Source organism: Salvelinus sp. IW2-2015, linkage group LG13 (assembly GCF_002910315.2).
Source record: "Salvelinus sp. IW2-2015 linkage group LG13, ASM291031v2, whole genome shotgun sequence".
NCBI lineage: Eukaryota > Metazoa > Chordata > Actinopteri > Salmoniformes > Salmonidae > Salvelinus > Salvelinus sp. IW2-2015.
This window is the reverse complement of record NC_036853.1, coordinates 47424318-47442730: the sequence shown is the minus strand read 5'-3', so window position 1 is coordinate 47442730 and position 18413 is coordinate 47424318. Positions and strand designations below refer to the sequence as shown.

Below are 18413 nucleotides of genomic sequence, written 5' to 3'. Positions count from 1 at the left end.
GGGGTCGCTAACTTTTCAGGGCAGAGGGATGGGGTGGAATGGGTTTCCCCTGTCAGTCTTCACTTATTCTGAAATTTGCATTCTGTTGCTTCTGCACACTCCCGTTTTTATCATTGGAATCTGTAGGGTAATTCACGGTTTACGTAAGTGGGGTGGTAGAGATCTAAGTCTCCATTAGTGACTGGATCATCAATGTTGTCGATTATGGACCAAGTGCGGACGCCTACAAGCGGTGAGTAGGATGCTTCTGGAACAAAGCCTATTCCCCCTCAGGAGACTGAAAAAGATTTGGCATGGTCTTCAGATCCTCAAAAAGTTCTACAGCTGCACCTCATCGAGAGCATCTGACTGGTTGCATCACTGCCTGGATATGGCCAACTGCTCACCTCCGACCCCCAAGGGCACTACAGAGGGTAGACGTACGGCCCAGTACATCATGTGGGGCCAAGCTTCCTGCCATCCAGGACCATCTATACCATGCGGTACTGGAGCGCCAAGTCTAGGTCCAAAAGGCTTCTTAACAGCTCTTCACCCCAAGCCATAAGACTCCTGAACAGCTAATCAAATGGCTACCCAGACTATTTGCATTGTTGTCAGACCCGCCCGAGCCGTAAGGAGGTCGCCTCCCACCCGCGTTCCTTTGTTCACATCTGGTTGCTGGGTAGATTGGATCCGTCTTGGGTCTGTCGATTCTACACTAAAACAGTTCCTAATATGGTATTGTCCAGTATTCTAACCTCCTGGTTGGTCTAGAGAGATGCACCCCTCCCCTCTCCAGACTGTCCACAACTTTTATGGCCTGTGTTGGTCAGTCCTTACACCTACACACCCACACCCCTCTGTATAGTTTGTGTATGTGTGTAACAAAACAATATTCCTCTTCAACCAATATGCTAACAGGCTATTATGCTTAAACATAAATCCTAACAGTAGTGTCTTTGATTTGACGGCGCGAGACCACCGTTAGAACCGATMACATGTTTCTGTGTATGAGTAAAGCTAGCCAACGTTGCAATGACATCGCCTACAAGCGTGATCAGGGATTTCTATTGGAGAAACAGTTTCTGCCTATTTTCATACTGTACTGTCTTTGACGAGGTGCTGGTGCAACCAAACTAGTTGTTGAGAGGCGTGGTTGATGATGCCCTGTAGGCTGTAGCTAGGAGACCACTGTGACTGACAAGTGAATCCACCTGTCACAGCAAGTATGGGGGCTACCACATCACTAGACAAACGGAGGAAAATAGGCTGAAATTGGGGGAGGTACTATGTAAGCTTGTCCAATAAGAAACGTCTGCTTTCTTTTCAGTTAAAAAACATTTTTCRATGACATTAACTAATGAATATGTCTGGTAAARGCATTTGTTGCTGCTGCTGCTTGGAAGGTGTTGAAAAGTACTGGGGCAAATGCTGTCTCGCCACACGTTTTCCGGCAGGTCGGGCTGGCCATAGCCTTTTGGGGGCCCTACGCAAAAGTTAAGGCCGAGAATATTTTAGAGTTAATATCTTGCAATTTTACACATTTTGCCATGGGGTACATAGAAAATGTTTTCAAAATGCGCACTGCCTCCAGATTAGAGGTCGACCGATTTATGACTTTTCAACGCCGATGCCGATTATTGGAGGACCAAAAAAAGCCGATACCGATTAATCGGACGATTTTTATTTGTAATAATGACAATTACAACAATACTGAATMAACACTTATTTTAACTTAATATAATACATCAATAAACAATTTAGCCTCAAATAAATAATGAAACATGTTCAATTTGGTTTAAATAATGCAAAAACAAAGTGTTGGAGAAGAAAGTAAAAGTGCAATATGTGCCCATGTAAAAAGCTAACGTTTAGTTCCTTGCTCAGAACATGAGAGCATATGAAAGCTGGTGGTTCTTTTAACATGAGACTTCAATATTCCAAGGTAAGAGGTTTTAGGTTGTAGTTATTATAGTATTTATAGAACTATTTCTCTCTCTACCATTTGTATTCCATATACCTTTGACTATTGGATGTTCTTATAGGCACTTTAGTATTGCCAGTGTAACAGTATAGCTTCCGTCCATCTCCTCGCTCCTACTGGGTTCGAAACGGAACACATCGACAACAGCCACCCTCGAAGCAGCGTTACCCATGCAGGCAAGGGGAACAACTACTCCAAGTCTCAGAGCGAGTGACGTTTGAAACGCTATTAGCGTGCAAACCCGCTAACTAGCTAGCCATTTCACATCGTTACACCAGCCTAATCTCGGGAGTTGATAGGCTTGAAGTCATAAACAGCGCAATGCTTGAAACACAGTGAAGAGCTGCTGGCAAAACGCACGACAGTGCTGTTTGAATGAATGCTTACGAGCCTGCTGCTGCCTACCATCGCTCAGTCAGACTGCTCTATCAAATCATAGACTTATATAAACACACAGAAATACGAGCCTTTGGTCATTAAATGGTTGATAACGGAAACTATCATTTCGAAAAACTAAACGTTTATTATTATCGCATATACCCTGACTCTGCGTGCAATGAACGCAAGAGAAGTGACACATTTCACCTGGTTAATGCCTGCTAACCTGGATTTCTTTTAGCTAAATATGCAGGTTTAAAAATATATACTTCTGTGTATTGATTTTAAGAAAGGCATTGATGTTTATGGTTAGGTACACGTTGGAGCAACGGCAGTCCTTTTTCCGCGAATGCGCACCGCATCGATTATATGCAACGCAGGACACGCTAGATAAACTAGTATTCATCAACCATGTGTAGTTAACTAGTGATTATGATTGATTGATTGTTTTTTATAAGATAAGTTTAATGCTAGCTAGCAACTTACCTTGGCTTCTTACTGCATTCGCGTAACAGGCAGGCTCCTCGTGGAGTGCAATGAGAGGCAGGTGGTTAGAGTGTTGGACTAGTTAACTGTAAGGTTGCAAGATTGAATCCCCGAGCTGACAAGGTAAAAATCTGTCGTTCTGCCCCTGAACAAGGCAGTTAAGCCACCGTTCCTAGGCCGTCATTGAAAATAAGAACGTGTTCTTAACTGACTTGCCTAGTTAAATAAAGGTGTAAAAAAAACAAAAAAACATTTCCGATTGTTATGAAAACTTGAAATCGGCCATTCCGATTAATCGGTCGACCTCTACTCCAGATTTTAAAGTGGTGTGTGCGGCGCTGATGAAGCCTGCCTTTCCGTTGTCACATTTTGTGGTATACCTCATAACCTGGCCGGTGAGTGCCTTCAGAATGTATTCCTACCCCTTGGCTTATTCCACATTTTGTTGTGTTACAGCATGAATTCAAAATAGATTTAATTATAATTGTTTCTCACCAATCTACACACTACCACATAATGACAAAATGAAAACATGTTTTAGAGTTTGTTTTTGTTTCTGTACAAGCTTCCTTCTTTTCACTCTTGTCATTTATATTAGTATTGTGGAGTAACTACAATGTTGTTGATCCATCRTCAGTTTTCTCCTATCACAGCCATTAAACTCTGTAACTGTTTTAAAGTCACAGTTGGAATCATGGTGAAATGCATAAGCGGTTTCCTTCCTCTCTGGCAACTGAGTTAGGAAGGACACCTGTCTCTTTGTAGTGACTGGGTGTATTGATACACCATTCAAAGTGRAATTAATAACTTCGCCGTGCTCAAAGGGATATTCAATGTCATTTTTTGTATATTGGTATTGGAAAACCTCCTTGGTCTTTGTGGTTGAATCTGTGTTTTAAATTCACTGCTCGACTGAGACTTTACAATTATCTGTATGTGTGGGGTACAGAGATGAGGTAGTCATTCAAAAATCATGTTAAACACTATTATTGCACACAGAGTGAGTTCATGCAATYTATTGTGATTTGTTAAGAAAATGTTTACTCCTGAACTGATTTATGCTTGAACACCTATTACTTTTTATTTAATTTGTATTCTTTATTTAAAAAAACAAAAACATAATTCCACTTTGACATTATGGGGTATTGTTTGTAGGCCAGTGATCCACATTTAGTCAATTTTAAATTCAGGCTGTAACACAAATTAATGTGGGAAAAGTCAAGGGGTGTCAATACTTTCTCACGGCACTCTATACTTTTTTGGGGGGGGCGGCACTAGTGGATGGCCGCCTAAGCAACTGCTTATGTCACTTATGCCTGGGGCCGGGCCTGATGTAATAGTTCCCTTGATTACTTAGCTATCTTGCAACAAAAAAAWAWTTACTAGGCAGGTCAATTAAGAATACATTATTCTAACACAAAGACACAAAATCATATTCTAACCAGATTATTGAGTTAATGAATTTACTATTGTCATACTCAATAAAAAATAATGTGATGCATGAACACATCAATCATAAATAGTTATCAAGAAGTTATAAGAGGGACATCCTTGCCACTGTAGACATTGTCATGTGCACAATATAGCATTGAGCATTGACAGTACCTAACTACACCTCTTTTCCCCCAATCACTCTCTCAGGTGAAGGACATCTCGCTGGAGGTCACAGGAGCTTTGTGAAGCCAGCGGGACACAACACATGGCGAGATGACCAACCAATCACTGTTGATGAGGGGAGTGGAACCTCAACCCAGCATGTTATCGTGATAGAGGTTTGTGTAATAGTATTACATCAACATTACAGTTCATCAAATGTGGCCCATTTTAATTCAGAAAGGCTGCCCTCAGCTATTCATTTATTTGCCATAGGGTGTCTTTGAGACTTCAGTACCACATTGTTATCCAATTCAACTCATGTACTGATAATAACCTCCTCTCTTCTTGTCAGTCTGCGGATGCAGAGGCTGCAGGTCCTGGGGTCAAGCAGGAGAGGACTAAAGGAGAGYAGGACCCACGGCACAGCAGAGACATCCAGACTGAGGCAGCGGCTGGAGTGGCGCCCCCTATAGCCACGGAGGACCTCACCGCCGTGCCCCAGGCCAGGACCATACGCAGCATCACGGAGGTCAGTGGAACGCCGAACGCCGTCCTCAAGTCAGAGACAGACACCGAGACTTTAACTGTAACACACAGGCTTTTACACACAGGATCTGACCACAGATCAGACCCAGAGAGACTGGGGCTGTGGAGACTGGGCTGTCCTCCTGCTCCTGGCTCAGAGTACCTACCGGTATTTCACCAGAGACAGAGGATGGGTCATTCCCGTGGAGATGGTGACACGTTAGACACTGGTGGTGATGATCTGTCTTGTTCTTACACTACAGAGATGGACCCTGGCAACATATCCTTGGGTTTAGAGACACAGACTGATCTGTCTAGAGGGGAATGGAACCGGTACAGTAGTAGTGTATACTCTGAAGGGTGCCTAGATAAGAAAGGTGAGGGTTCAGTCGTAGATGAGGTGACTGTGAAATTGGAGGGCGACAGTCCTTCCACATGGAAAGGTCACCTAGGAGACAGGCACTCGCAGGGCAGAGATTTCTTAGATTACAGGGAAAGCTTAGAGACGAATCCAAATGTCGCCACCCACTCCCTTGTACACACGTTCAAGTATCACGACCCAGTGTCCACGTCAACGGCACTTTCCGATTCACACAGCCACATCCTTTTCGATCAGGTATTGAACACAAACGACAGTGCTAAAGTCCAGGCTCAGGGAGGGGGAGCCACATCAGGCAATAGTAAAGAGAAACGGTTCCTCTGCATGTTCTGTAACAAAGGCTTCAGCTGCCCGCAGAAGGTGGAGATCCACAAGAGGGTCCACACTGGAGAGAAACCCTACAGCTGTACCCAGTGTCATGTGTGCTTCGCCCAGGCTGGTGACCTGAAAAGGCACCAGAGGGTCCACTCAGGGGAAAAACCCTACAGCTGCCCCCAGTGTGAGAAGCGGTTCTCCCGCCAGGACCAGCTGAAGAGGCACCATATGGTCCATACGCGAGAGAGGCCGTTTGCCTGTACGCACTGCGGGAAGAGGTTTTCAGAGAGGAGCTACCTCAGGATACACCAGCAGAAAAAACATTCCACTCAATAGCTTCTGACGTTTACATCAAACCCTGCATTAAAGACAAATGTACATTCTCACGATTGTCAGCAGAAAAGATCCACAGATACATTTGGAATAACAAGAGTAACATATTTCAGTGTTGAACATTCCTGGGTAGAATATTGCATCCAGACATTGTGTGATATATATAAAGGCATATATAGGCCTAAAAAGTATGTTACATATTGTGTTTGTACTGTGTAGGCTATATGATGTTCACAAATGTCTATTTCATTACTTCTATTAAACTACAAAATGTTTTTCCAATACATTTTTAATGAGAAAATGTATGCAAGTTATCAATTTTGTTGTTGAGATGTGTACATGTGGTTTTCATATGGTGTACTTAAAACTTGTTTGTTTAATAAACACAAAATGGGACTTTTTATTCTAAGACTTTCATTGAGACTCCCTTTAGTATACATCACATCTGATCTCACCCTATTCTGCATACACCCACCAGCGCTTTATAATCAATATACACTTAAATATYAATATACTTACACACGAACAAAAGAGTTACACTTACTGTACAATTCAGAATAGGTTAGTCAAGTTTGTCTGATGATGACTTTTGACTTATCTGACTCATATTTACCAACATCATATTTATGTCCACCATGATGGGTTTAACAACAATGAAGTCATTCTGTAACTACAGTATAGGACTCAAACATAGTGGGGATGGGTAAACACTCCATGTTGAAAGTGTGTTTTATCTGTGTGTGTACGTACCTGAGGGAGTGTATGTCTGTAATCTGTACCACCTGTCTCTTCTAGGAGGAGGAGAGTCCAGAGGTGCTGCTGGTGAAGGAGGAGGGTCTGGGMAACCCTGAGGGGACCATAGTCATGGAGGACAACCAGACTACACCTCCTCCTGAACCCACAGAGGAACCAGCTGAGCAGCACAGGACCACACACAGTRTCACTGAGGTGAGCCCACTGTGAACTACTGTCTGAATGGTATTAGGTCAGCTCGTATCCACAAAGCCTCTCAGAGTCGAAGTGCTGTTGTCTTATCAAACCATGAAAGTGTGTAAAGTAATCAAAAACTAACATGTTTGCATATTATTCATAGCAATCCCTCATTGCCCAATCAGAAGATGCTTCATAGCAGCGTGCTCATATKAGATTTCTTGATCCAACATCCTCTCACTCTGTATCTCTTACAGTCAGTAGACATGGAGGATTGGAAGCCTGATCTGCTGCTGGTCAAAGAGGAGACAATAGAAGATGAARCAGAGAGCATTGACCTGCTGAGTGGACTAAAGATGGGGGAGCAAGGTAAGGGGGAAATAATTACAGCATAGAGCAACTTATATTTGCATACAAAAACACACATCTTAACTTGACSAGGTAATTGACCCCCAAAAAATCCATATGTAGTGTTTTCTCTGCCACGTTTGTAAAGTCTATKTTCTAACCTCCTTCTGCAGGTGGTTGGCTGGAGGCTAACAGAAGAGACTGGGTGGCCATCTTGGATTTCCAGACCCAGACGGGTGCAGCCAAGGGCCCAGGGGACAACATTACTGAGCAGGCCAGGACCAGAGGCGACATAGTGGAGGTCAGTGGATGGGACAGCGTTCTCAACTCTGGGCTGGGGAACAACACTGTTAATCACAACCAGAAAAATACAGTCGAACACAAAACAACAACCGAACCTAGTCTCTATGACAGCAGATTGGCTGACAGCAGGGTGATGTGTAGATTTGGTCTGCAGGAACAGGGAGYTGTCCGTATGCGGGGGGGAGAGAATGTGTAGCTGTGCAGACTGACTTGGTTATTTTTGTATTATTGCAGAGACTGAGTTTCCCTTATCTCAGTTGAACCAAAACATATTTCATTCTTGAWTCAACACACATGGACATTGTTTCATAATAAACTCCAATGGCTCCATATTGTTAGGTACTTGACTGTGGTTAACATTTTATAATATCATGTTTCTGTGTGTACAGCAGTTTCTTATATAAACTTGTATGCTTTTCTGTTAAATTTGTGTTTACAGTCTGCAGTCCATGAGGACCTGCTGATATCTGGTGTTGCTGACGGGAGAGACTGGACCTCTGAGGTGGGTGGTCACAAACCCTGGCCCCGGATCAAAACCKTGGATCTGGAGCCATCACTCWTCCTTCCCGAGTCGGAACTAGGACCCAACCGTGAGGGACAGAGACTCCACCACCACACAAAACACAACCAGTGGACAGGAGGACTGAACAACCTCAGTCCTAGTGGTCATCAGAGWGACAGAGGCTCCAGTCAGGGATCCAGTCTGCAGTCTGGGGCTGATAGAGATAGACCCTCCTGTTCCTATGATACAAACACCACAGTATCCATGATGAACAGATCAGGTCACCCTGGGCTTCAGCCTTCACAGAGAGTGACGGGAGCCCCACCTGGTGGTAGTCTATCAGCAAGTCGGTCTTCTCCTTCAGGGCCTCGTCCAATGCCTGGTGACTGGGTTCATAGAAGGTCTGGACCTGGGTCTAGCCTTCCTCAGCTACCTCATGGTTACCCCACCAATACAGACAGGGTCAGGATGGGCGTTCACCATAAGAGGTACCTAGCCTATAACACAGCACACAATCCCAACAACACCCAAACAATGGCTAGAGGTCAAGGAGYGAGCTCAAAAACTCTTGCTTCTACCTCCTCTGGTGTCATTGGGTTACAATGTGGGAGGCCGAGCATTAGGACGGACGCCGACAAGCCATATGCCTGCCCCACGTGTGGGAAGCGCTTTGCTGAGGCAAGGTATGTGAAGCAGCACCAGACTGTTCACACCAAAGACAGCTTCAAGTGCAAATTATGTCACAAGAGCTTCTCCTTCCTGAGTAGCCTTATCAGACATAGGAGTGTCCACAATGGGGAGAAATCGTAGCAGTGTGGCTTAAGATGTACACAGGGGATGTCTTTATCTGACATATTATAGTTATCTTGTGAAGTGTCTAGGGATAAGAGGGTAATTAACCACATACCCCTCYTTAACCCCTTTAACTTTTAATTTGAAACAGGCTTGCGTTAATASCTGTTTTTAGAGAGATAGTAAACCTAGGCTAGAACAAGTATAGTTTAATATTCTCTGGTCTGATGAAACCAAGATTGAACTCTGGCCTGAATGCCAAGCGTCACGTCTGGAGGACACCTGGCAGGGACTGGGAGACTAGTCAGGATCGAGGCAAAGATGAACAGAGCAAAGTACAGAGAGATCCTTGATGAAAACCTGCTCCAGAGCACTCAGGACCTCAGAGTGGGGTGAAGGTTCATCTTCCAACAGGACAATGACCCTAAGCACACAGCCAAGACAACGCAGGAGTGGCTTTGGGACAAGTCTGAATGTTCTTGAGTGGCCCAGCCAGAGCCCGGACTTGAACCCGATCAAACATTTCTGGAGAGACCTGAAAATAGCTGTGCAACCTGACAGAGCTTGAGAGGATCTGCAGAGATGAATGGGAGAAACTCCCCAAATACAGGTGTGCCAAGCTTGTAGCGTTATACCCAAGAAGACTCAAGGCTGTAATCGCTTCCAAAGGTGCTTTAACAAAGTATTGAGTAAAGGCTCTGAATACTTGTGTAAATGTGATATTTCAGTTTTATATTTTTAATAAATTAGCAATAGTTTCTAAAAACCTGTTTTTGCTTTGTTATTATGGGGTATTGTGTGTGTGGATTGATGAAGGGAAAAAAACGATTTAACACATTTTAGAATAAGGCTGTAATGTAACAAAATACTTTCCGAAGGCACTGTAACTCAAAGCAAGAAAGAAAACAGGGCATTGCGGAGGAAACTACAGCTACTGGAACTGAAGGTGGCCAGTTGTCCCAGTACTGTCAAGATCCTCGACCGATACAGAGGAATGGCAAAAGGTACATTTTGCAGAAGACCGAGGCTGCGGTGCCTGTCGCCCCGTTCCCCTCTGTGCATGTGTGACTTTAGATTTGTTAACCACATAAGGGTCTTGGAAAGTTGGATTGTATGTAATAATTCACCAGATTACTTANTGTGCATGTGTGACTTTAGATTTGTTAACCACATAAGGGTCTTGGAAAGTTGGATTGTATGTAATAATTCACCAGATTACTTAACCAGATATCTTGCACAAAGACACAATATCATTTTCTAACCAGATTCTTGATTTACTGCATTTCCTATTATTTACTAATTGAAAATAATGTAATACATCGATCAATAAATAGTATATCAAGAAGTGATGAGAAGTGTTACCTTACAATAGTGTACAATATACCGTTGAGCATTGACAGTAGTTAACCTAACCACCTCTTTTACCCCAATCACTCAGGTGAAGGACATCTCATTGGAGGCCACAGGAGCTTTGTGAAGCCAGCGGGACACAATACATGCAGAGATGACCAACCAATCACTGTTGATGAGGGGAGTGGAACCTCAACCCAGCAAGTTATCGTGATAGAGGTTAGTGTAATAGTGTTGCATAAAATATGACAGTTACTTTGTAAATCAAATGTGGACAGTTTTTTCAGAAAGGCTCCCCTCAGCTATTCATTTTTTTACATGTACATCCTTATCTATCTGCCATAGGGGAGTTTGTGAGACTTCATCAAATCAAATGTTATTGGTCACATACACGTGTTCAGCAGATGGTATTGCGGGTGTAGCGAAATGCTTGTGTTTCTAGCTCCAACAGTGCAGTAATATCTAACAATTTCACAACATATAAACAATACACCCAAGTCTAAGTAAAGGAATGGAATTAAGAATATATAAATCTCATGGACGAGCAATGTCAGAYGGGCATAGACTAAGATACAGTAGAATAGAATACAGTATATACAGTTGAAGTTGGAAGTTTACATACATCTTAGCCAAATACATTTAAACTCAGTTTTTCACAATTCCTGACATTTAATCCTAGTAAAAATGTCCTGTCTTAGGTCAGTTAGGATCACCACTTTATTTTAAGAATGTGAAATGTCAGAATAATAGTAGAGTGATTTATTTCAGATTTTATTTCTTTCATCACATTCCCAGTGGGTCAGAAGTTTACATACACTCAATTAGTATTTGGTAGCATTGCCATTAAATTGTTTAACTTGTGTCAAACATTTCGGGGTTGCCTTCCACAATCTTCCCACAATAAGTTGGGTGAATTTTGGCCCATTCCTCCTGACAAAGCTGGTGTAACTGAGTCAAGTTTGTAGGCCTCCTTGCTCGTAAACGCTTTTTTAGTTCTGCCCACAAATTGTCTATAGGATTGAGGTCAGGGCTTTGTGATGGCCACTCCAATACCCTGACTTTGTTGTCCTAAAGCCATTTTGCCACAACATTGGAAGTATGCTTGGGGTCATTGTCCATTTGGAAGACCCATTTCTGACCAAGCTTTAACTTCCTTACTGATGTCTTGAGATGTTGCTTCAATATATCCACATAATTTTCCTACCTCATGATGCCATCTATTTTGTGAAGTGCACCAGTCCCTCCTGCAGCAAAGCACCCCCACAACATGATGCTGCCACACCCGTGCTTCACTGATGGGATGGTGTTCTTCGGCTTGCAAGTCTCCCAATTTGTCCTCCAAACGTAACAATGGTCATTATAGCCAAACAGTTCTATTTTCGTTTCATCAGGTTACAGGCGAGTGATGTGGACATTTCTACAAAAAGTACAATCTTTGTCCCCATGTGCAGCTGCAAACGTAGTCTGGCTTTTTTATGGCGGTTTTGGAGCAGTGGCTTCTTCCTTGCTGAGCGGCTTTCAGTTATGTCAATAGGACTTGTTTTACTGTGGATATAGATACATTTGTACCCGTTTCCTCCAGCATCTTCACAAGGTCCTTGGCTGTGTTCTGGGATTGATTTGCACTTTTCGCACCAAAGTACGTTCATCTCAGGGAGACAGAACACATCTCCTTCCTGAGCGGTATGACGGCTGCCTGGTCCCATGGTGTTATACTTGCGTACTATTATTTGTACAGATGAACGTGTACCTTCAGGCATTTGGAAATTGCTCCCAAGGATGAACCAGACTTGTGGAGGTTTTTTTCTGAGTCTTGGCTGTTTCTTTTTATTTTCCCATGATTCAAGCAAAGAGCCAAGTTTGAAGATAGGCCTTGAAATACATCCACAGGTACACCTCCAATTGACTCAAATTATGTCAATTAGCCAATCAGAAACTTATAAAGCCATGACATCATTTTCTGGAATTTTCCAAGCTGTTTAAAGGCACAGTCAACTTAGTTATGAAACTTCTTACCCACTGGAATTGTGATACAGTGAATTATAAGTGAAATAATCTGTCTGTAAACAATTGTTGGAAAAATGAATTGTGTCATCACAATGTAGATGTCCTAACCGACTTGCTAAACTATAGTTTCTTAACAAGAATTTGTGGAGTGGTTGAAAAAAAAGTTTAATGACTCCAACCTAAGTGTATGAAACTTCCGTTTTCAACTGTAAATATGTAAACATTATTAAAGTGGCCAGTGATTTCAAGTCTATGTAAAGAGCAGCAGCCTCTAATGTACTAGGATAGCTGTTAACAGTCTGAGGCCTTGAGATAGAACCTGTTTTTCAGTCTCTCGTTCGAGCTTTGATTCACCTGTACTGACCTCGCCTTCTGGATGATAGCGGGGTGAACAGGCAATGGCTTGGGTGGTTGTTGTCCTTGATGATCTTTTTGGCCTTCCTGTGACATCGGGTGCTGTAGGTGTCCTGGAGGCAGGTAGTTTGCCCCCGGTGACGCGTCGGGCAGACCGTACCATCCTCTGGACAGCCTGTGGTTGCGGACGGTGCAGTTGCCGTACCAGGTGGTGATACGCCCGACAGGATGTTCTCATTGTGCATCTGTAAAAGTTTGAGGGTTTTAAGGTGCCAAAGAACAAATTTCTTCAAACCTCCTGAGTTGAAAGAGGTGCTGTTGCGCCGCCCTTCACCACCACTGTCTGTGGTGGTGAACCATTGTTCAGTTTTTCAGTGGGGTGTACGCCGAGGAACTGAAGCTTTCCACCTCCACGGCGGTCCTGTCGATGTGGATAGGGGGGTGCTCCCTCTGCTATTTTACTTTATCACGATCATCTTCTGTTGTTTTTCTTGACGTTGAGTGAGAGTTATTTTCCTGGCCACCCACACTCCCAGACCTCACTCCCTGTTTAGCTTTCTCGATCATTGTTGGTAATCAAGTCTACTACTGTTGTATCGTCTGCAAACTTGATGATTGAGTTGGAGGTGTGCGTGGCATGTAGTCATGTGTGAACAGGGAATACAGGAGGGGGCTGAGCACACACCCTTGTGGGGCCCCAGTGTTGAGGATCAGCGAAGTGGAGGTGTTGTTTCCTACCTTCACCACCTGGGGACGGCCTGTCAGGAAGTCCAGGACCCAGTTGCACAGGGCGGTGTTCAGACCCAGGGCCTCGAGCTTAATGCTGAGCTTGGAGGGTACTATGGTGTTGAATGCTGAGCTATAGTCAATGAACAGCATTCTTACATAGGTATTCGTCTTGTCTAGATGGGATAGGGCAGTGCCAGTGCGATGGCGATTGCATCGTCTGTGGATCTATTGGGGCGGTTAGCAAATTGAAGTGGGTCTAGGGTGACAGGTAAGGTAGAGGTGATATAATCCTTGACTAGTCTCTCAAAGCACTTCATGATGACAGAAGTGAGCGCCACAGGGCGATAGTCATTTAGTTCAGTTAACTTTGCTTTCTTGGGTACGGGAACAATTTTGGCCATCTTGAAGCATGTTGGGACAGCAGACTGGGATAGGGAGAAATCAAATATGTCCGTTAACACACCAGCCAGCTGGTCTGCGCTTGCGGCTAGAGATGCCGTCTGGGCCGGCAGCCTTGTGAGGGTTAACACGCTTAAATGTCTTACTTATGTCGGCCACGGAGAAGGAGAGCCCACAATTTATTATTTACAATGACGGCCTACTCCGGCCAAACCCGGACGACGCTGGGACAATTGTGCGCTGCCCTATGGGACTCCCAATCACGGCCGAATGTGATTCAGCCTGGATTCGAACCAGGGACTGTAGTGACGCCTTTTGCATTGAGATGCAGTGCCTTAGACTGCTGCGCCACTCGGCAGCCCAAATCCCTGCTGCTTGTTGCAATTTCCATCGGCTTTACGAGCTGTGCTGGCTGGAATTGCGTGGAGTACCAGCGTTAGCCTACGTTGCTACCATAATGCCGCCCAAAGTTAAAGAAGGTTGGAGTAGTGGAGAGGACAGTGTTTAACTATGACACATACGTGATCTTTTACATCAACAAAAACACGTCTACAAGAAATTGCAGCAACAGGAAAATAGCTTCGAGACCCTTGTCCAAATATTGGTGGACTCAACTAACAAAGGGACGATCTGACCAGAGAGGTCCAAGACCTTAAGAACAGTTTGCAGTTCTCCCAGGGAGAGGTGGATGTACTGAAAGAGGCTTGCAACAAACTGTAAATCACCGCAAGATGACATTGCTGTCTGTGAATCATTACAGATGACTGGGAAAACAGACTATCTAGAACGTGTCAAACATAAGGCCCACTGGCCAAATCTGACCCGTGACACATTTCTATCCGGCCAACGCAAATATTTGGGTTGTCAATTCATTTTTGCCCGCTTCCATACCGCCCGCGATGCGCTGCACTACAAGTCCCAGCAAGCACTGCCGACGTGCTGCACGCCAAACATCAGTGGATTCCCACAGACACACCCCTTTTCCCAGATCCACACACAGACCCACATACGAGCCAGCCAGTGCACTGTATCATATCACTAATGGTATCTACCGGACTGAAAGTTTAAACATGTTGTAGGCTTAACAATGAATAACCAAAAAACGAAACTATTTTATTTATCTCATTAAACCCCTTTTTTAGGCACCAAACTACTTCTATATACTGTAGACTTCCATTCATTTATTAAACTGGTACCAGTGTACTTTCAGACAAGGCTTCTGAGTGTTCTAGAGCAAAACAAACGACACATACAGTGCCAGTTAGAAGTTTGGACACACCTACTCATTCCAGGGTTTATCTTTGTTTTTGCTATTTTCTACATTGTGGAGTGGTGGTGGTGACATCAAAGCTGTGAAGTGGCACATATGGAATCATGTAGTAACCAAAGAACAGAACAAGAACAGTTCAAATAAGCAAATAGAAACGACAGTCCATCATTACTTTAAGATATGAAGGTCAGTCAATATAGAACATTTCAAGAACTTTGAAAGTTTCTTAAAGTGCAGTCGCAAAAACCATCAAGTGCTATGATGAAACTGGTTCTCATGAGGACCACCACAGGAAATAAAGACCCAGAGTTACCTCTGCTGCAGAGGATAAGTTCATTAGAGTTACCCACACCAAAAAGTACGTTTCATCTGCAGGAGACGAAACATCTCCTTCCTGAGCGGTCATGCACGGCATGCTGGTCCATGGTGTTTATACCTTGGCGTACCTATTATTGTACAGATGAACGTGGTACTTCAGGCATTTGGAAATTGCTCCCAAGGATGAACCAGACTTGTGGAGTTTTTTTTCTGAGGTCTTGGCTGATTTCTTTTTATTTTCCCCATGATGTCAAGCAAGAGCCTGAGTTTGAGATAGGCCTTGAAATACATCCACAGGTACACCCTCCAATTGACTCAAATTATGTCATTAGCCATCAGAAACTTATAAAAGAATGCCATGACATATTCTCTGGAATTTTGATGTTTAAAGGCAACAGTCAATTAGGTTACTGATAAAGTTCTTACAGTGGAATTGTGATACAGTGAATTATAAGTGAAATAATTGTCTGTAAACAATTGTTGGAAAAAATGGAATTGTGTCATCAGCAATGTAGATTGTCCTAACGACTTGCTAACTATAGTTTTCTTACAAGACATTTGTGGAGTGGTTGAAAAAACGAGTTTAATGACTCCACTACAGTTGTATGGAAATTCCGTTTTTCAACTGTAATATGTATCATTAAGTAGGACAGTGATTTCAAGTCTATGTAAAGAGGCAGCAAGCTCTAATGTATAAGTGTAGCTGTTTAAACAGTCTGAAGGCTTGAGATAGAACTGTTTTTCAAGTCTCCTCGGTTCGAGCTTTGATTCAACTGTACTGACCCTCGCTTCTGGATGATAGCGGGGTGAACAGGCAATGGCTTGGGTGGTTGTTGTCTCTTGATGATCTTTTTGGCCTTCCTGTGACATCGGGTGCTGTAGGTGTTCTGGAGGGCAGGTAGTTTGCCCCCGGCTGACGCGCTGGGTCAGACCGTACCATCCTCTGGACAGGCCTGTGGTTGCGGACGGTGCAGTTGCCGTACCAGGTGGTGATACGCCCGACAGGATGTTCTCCAATCTGTGCATCTGTAAAAGTTTGAGGGTTTTAGGTGCCAATACAAATTTCTTCAGCCTCCTGAGGTTGAAGAGGTGCTGTTGCCCGCCTTCACAAACTGTTCTGTGTGGGTGAACATTTCAGTTTTCAGTGGTGTGTACGCGAGGGAACTTGAGCTTTCCACTCACTGCGGTCCTGTCGATGTGGATAGCGGGGTGTCCTCTGCTATTTTCTTTAGTCCACGATCATCTCTTGTTTTCTTGACGTTGAGTGAGAGGTTATTTTCCCTGGCACACACTCCCAGAGCCTCACTCTGTGGATTGTCTGTATATGTTGGTAATCAGTCTACTACTGTTGTATCGTCTGCAAACTTGATGATTGAGTTGGGGTGTGCGTGGCATGCAGTCATGTGTGAACAGGGAATACAGGAGGGGGCTGAGCACACCCTTGTGGGGCCCCAGTGTTGAGGATCAGCGAAGTGGAGGTGTTGGTGTTTCCTACCTTCACCACTGGGGACGGCCGTGTCAGGAAGTCCAGGGCCCAGGGCGGTGTTCAGACCCAGGGCCTCGAGCTTAATGATGAGCTTGGAGGGTACTATGGTGTTGAATGCTGAGCTATAGTCAATGAACAGCATTCTTTATATACCAGTGGGGCAAAAGTATTTTAGTCAGCACAATTGTTGCAAGTTCTCCCACTTAATAAGATGAGAGAGGCCTAATTTTCATCCATAGGTACATCTTCAACCATGAAGCAAAATGGAAAATCAGAAATGACATTGTAGGTTTTTAATGATTTATTTGCACATTTATTGGTGGAAGATATGAAGGTGTTATCCGCAGTATTTTTGTGAAAATAGTTATTATTTTCACCATATTTTGTACTATGATGAAATGGTTCTCAATGAGGACCACCACAGGAAAATAAGACCAGAGTTACTACTGCTGCAGAGGATAAGTTCATTAGAGTTCCAGCCCTCAGAAATTGCAGCCAAATAAAATGTTTCACAGAGTTAAGTAACAGACACATCTCAACATCAACTGTTCAGAGGAGACTGCGTGAATCAGGCCTTCATGGCTCGATGGAATGAAAGAACCACTCTAAAAGACACAATAAGAGACTTGCTTGGGCCAAGAAACACGAGCAATGACTTGTGCTCCCGAGTGGCGGCAGCGGTCTAAGGCACTGCATCTCAGTGCAAGAGGTGTCCAATACAGTCCTGCTTCGATTCCAGGCTGTATCACATCGGCCGTGATTGGGAGTTCCATAGGCGGCGCCAATTGGCCCAGCGTCGTCCGGGCGGTTTGGCCGTCATTGTAATAAGAATTTGTTCCTCACTGACTTGCCTAGTTAAATAAAGTTTCAATTAAAAAAATTATATATATAGATAATATATAATAAACATTTAATATCAAAGGATATGGAAAGATTCTGTGTGGAGGAATGGTCTTAGATCCCTCCAATTTTTTCTCCAATCTCATAAACTTAAAGGGCTGTCATTATCCTCGCAAGAGAGGGTGCTGGAGTATTGAAACGGGTGTCTAACTATATCATATGATTTTTTTTTTTTTTTACTGGTTAAAAAAAATCTCTAACCAATTCTGTTAGTATACAAGAATATTATTCGCTCAAATTGTTTGAGCATACAATATTTATTTATTTTTATATTAACTACGCAAGTCAGTTAAGAACAATAATTATTTACAATGTTGGCCTACAAAGGCCTCCTGCGGGGAACAGGGGCCTGGGATTTAAAAAATAAATAAAGTACAATATAAATATAGGACAAAACACACATCACAAACAAGAGAGAACAACACTAGCATAAAGAGGGACCTAAGAGACAACATACGCAAGGCAGCAACACACCGACCAGCCACAGCATTGGTAGCAATAACAACAGTAACAACAACCTGGTAGCAGTGACAAAACATGGTACAACATATGGCCACAGGACATACAGCACAAAGGGCAAGAAGGCAGAGACACGAATTACATCACACAAAGCAGCCCAACTGTCAGTAAGTGTCCATGATTGAGTCTTTGAGTGAAGAGATTGAGTTAAAACTGTTCCCAGTTTGAGGGTTAGTTGACAGCTCGTTCCAGTTCACTAGCTGCACGAACTGAAAAGAGGAGTAACCCCAG

The 18413-nt window shown here is 43.5% G+C and overlaps 1 protein-coding gene across 1 annotated transcript in view; it reads left to right on the top strand.

The window, feature by feature from the left end:
• LOC111971720 (uncharacterized) overlaps nt 1-9610 on the top strand; it is a 13087-nt gene extending 3477 nt beyond the window's left edge. Inside the window, exons 2-7 of the mRNA XM_023998556.3 lie at nt 4469-4599; nt 4776-4952; nt 6771-6923; nt 7163-7274; nt 7427-7554; nt 7996-9610. Of these exons, the coding sequence (XP_023854324.2) occupies nt 4469-4599; nt 4776-4952; nt 6771-6923; nt 7163-7274; nt 7427-7554; nt 7996-8868 (1574 nt within the window). The 3' untranslated portion in view covers nt 8869-9610. The remainder of the gene's footprint in view (nt 1-4468; nt 4600-4775; nt 4953-6770; nt 6924-7162; nt 7275-7426; nt 7555-7995) is intronic.
• The last annotated feature ends 8803 nt before the right edge of the window (nt 9611-18413 follow it).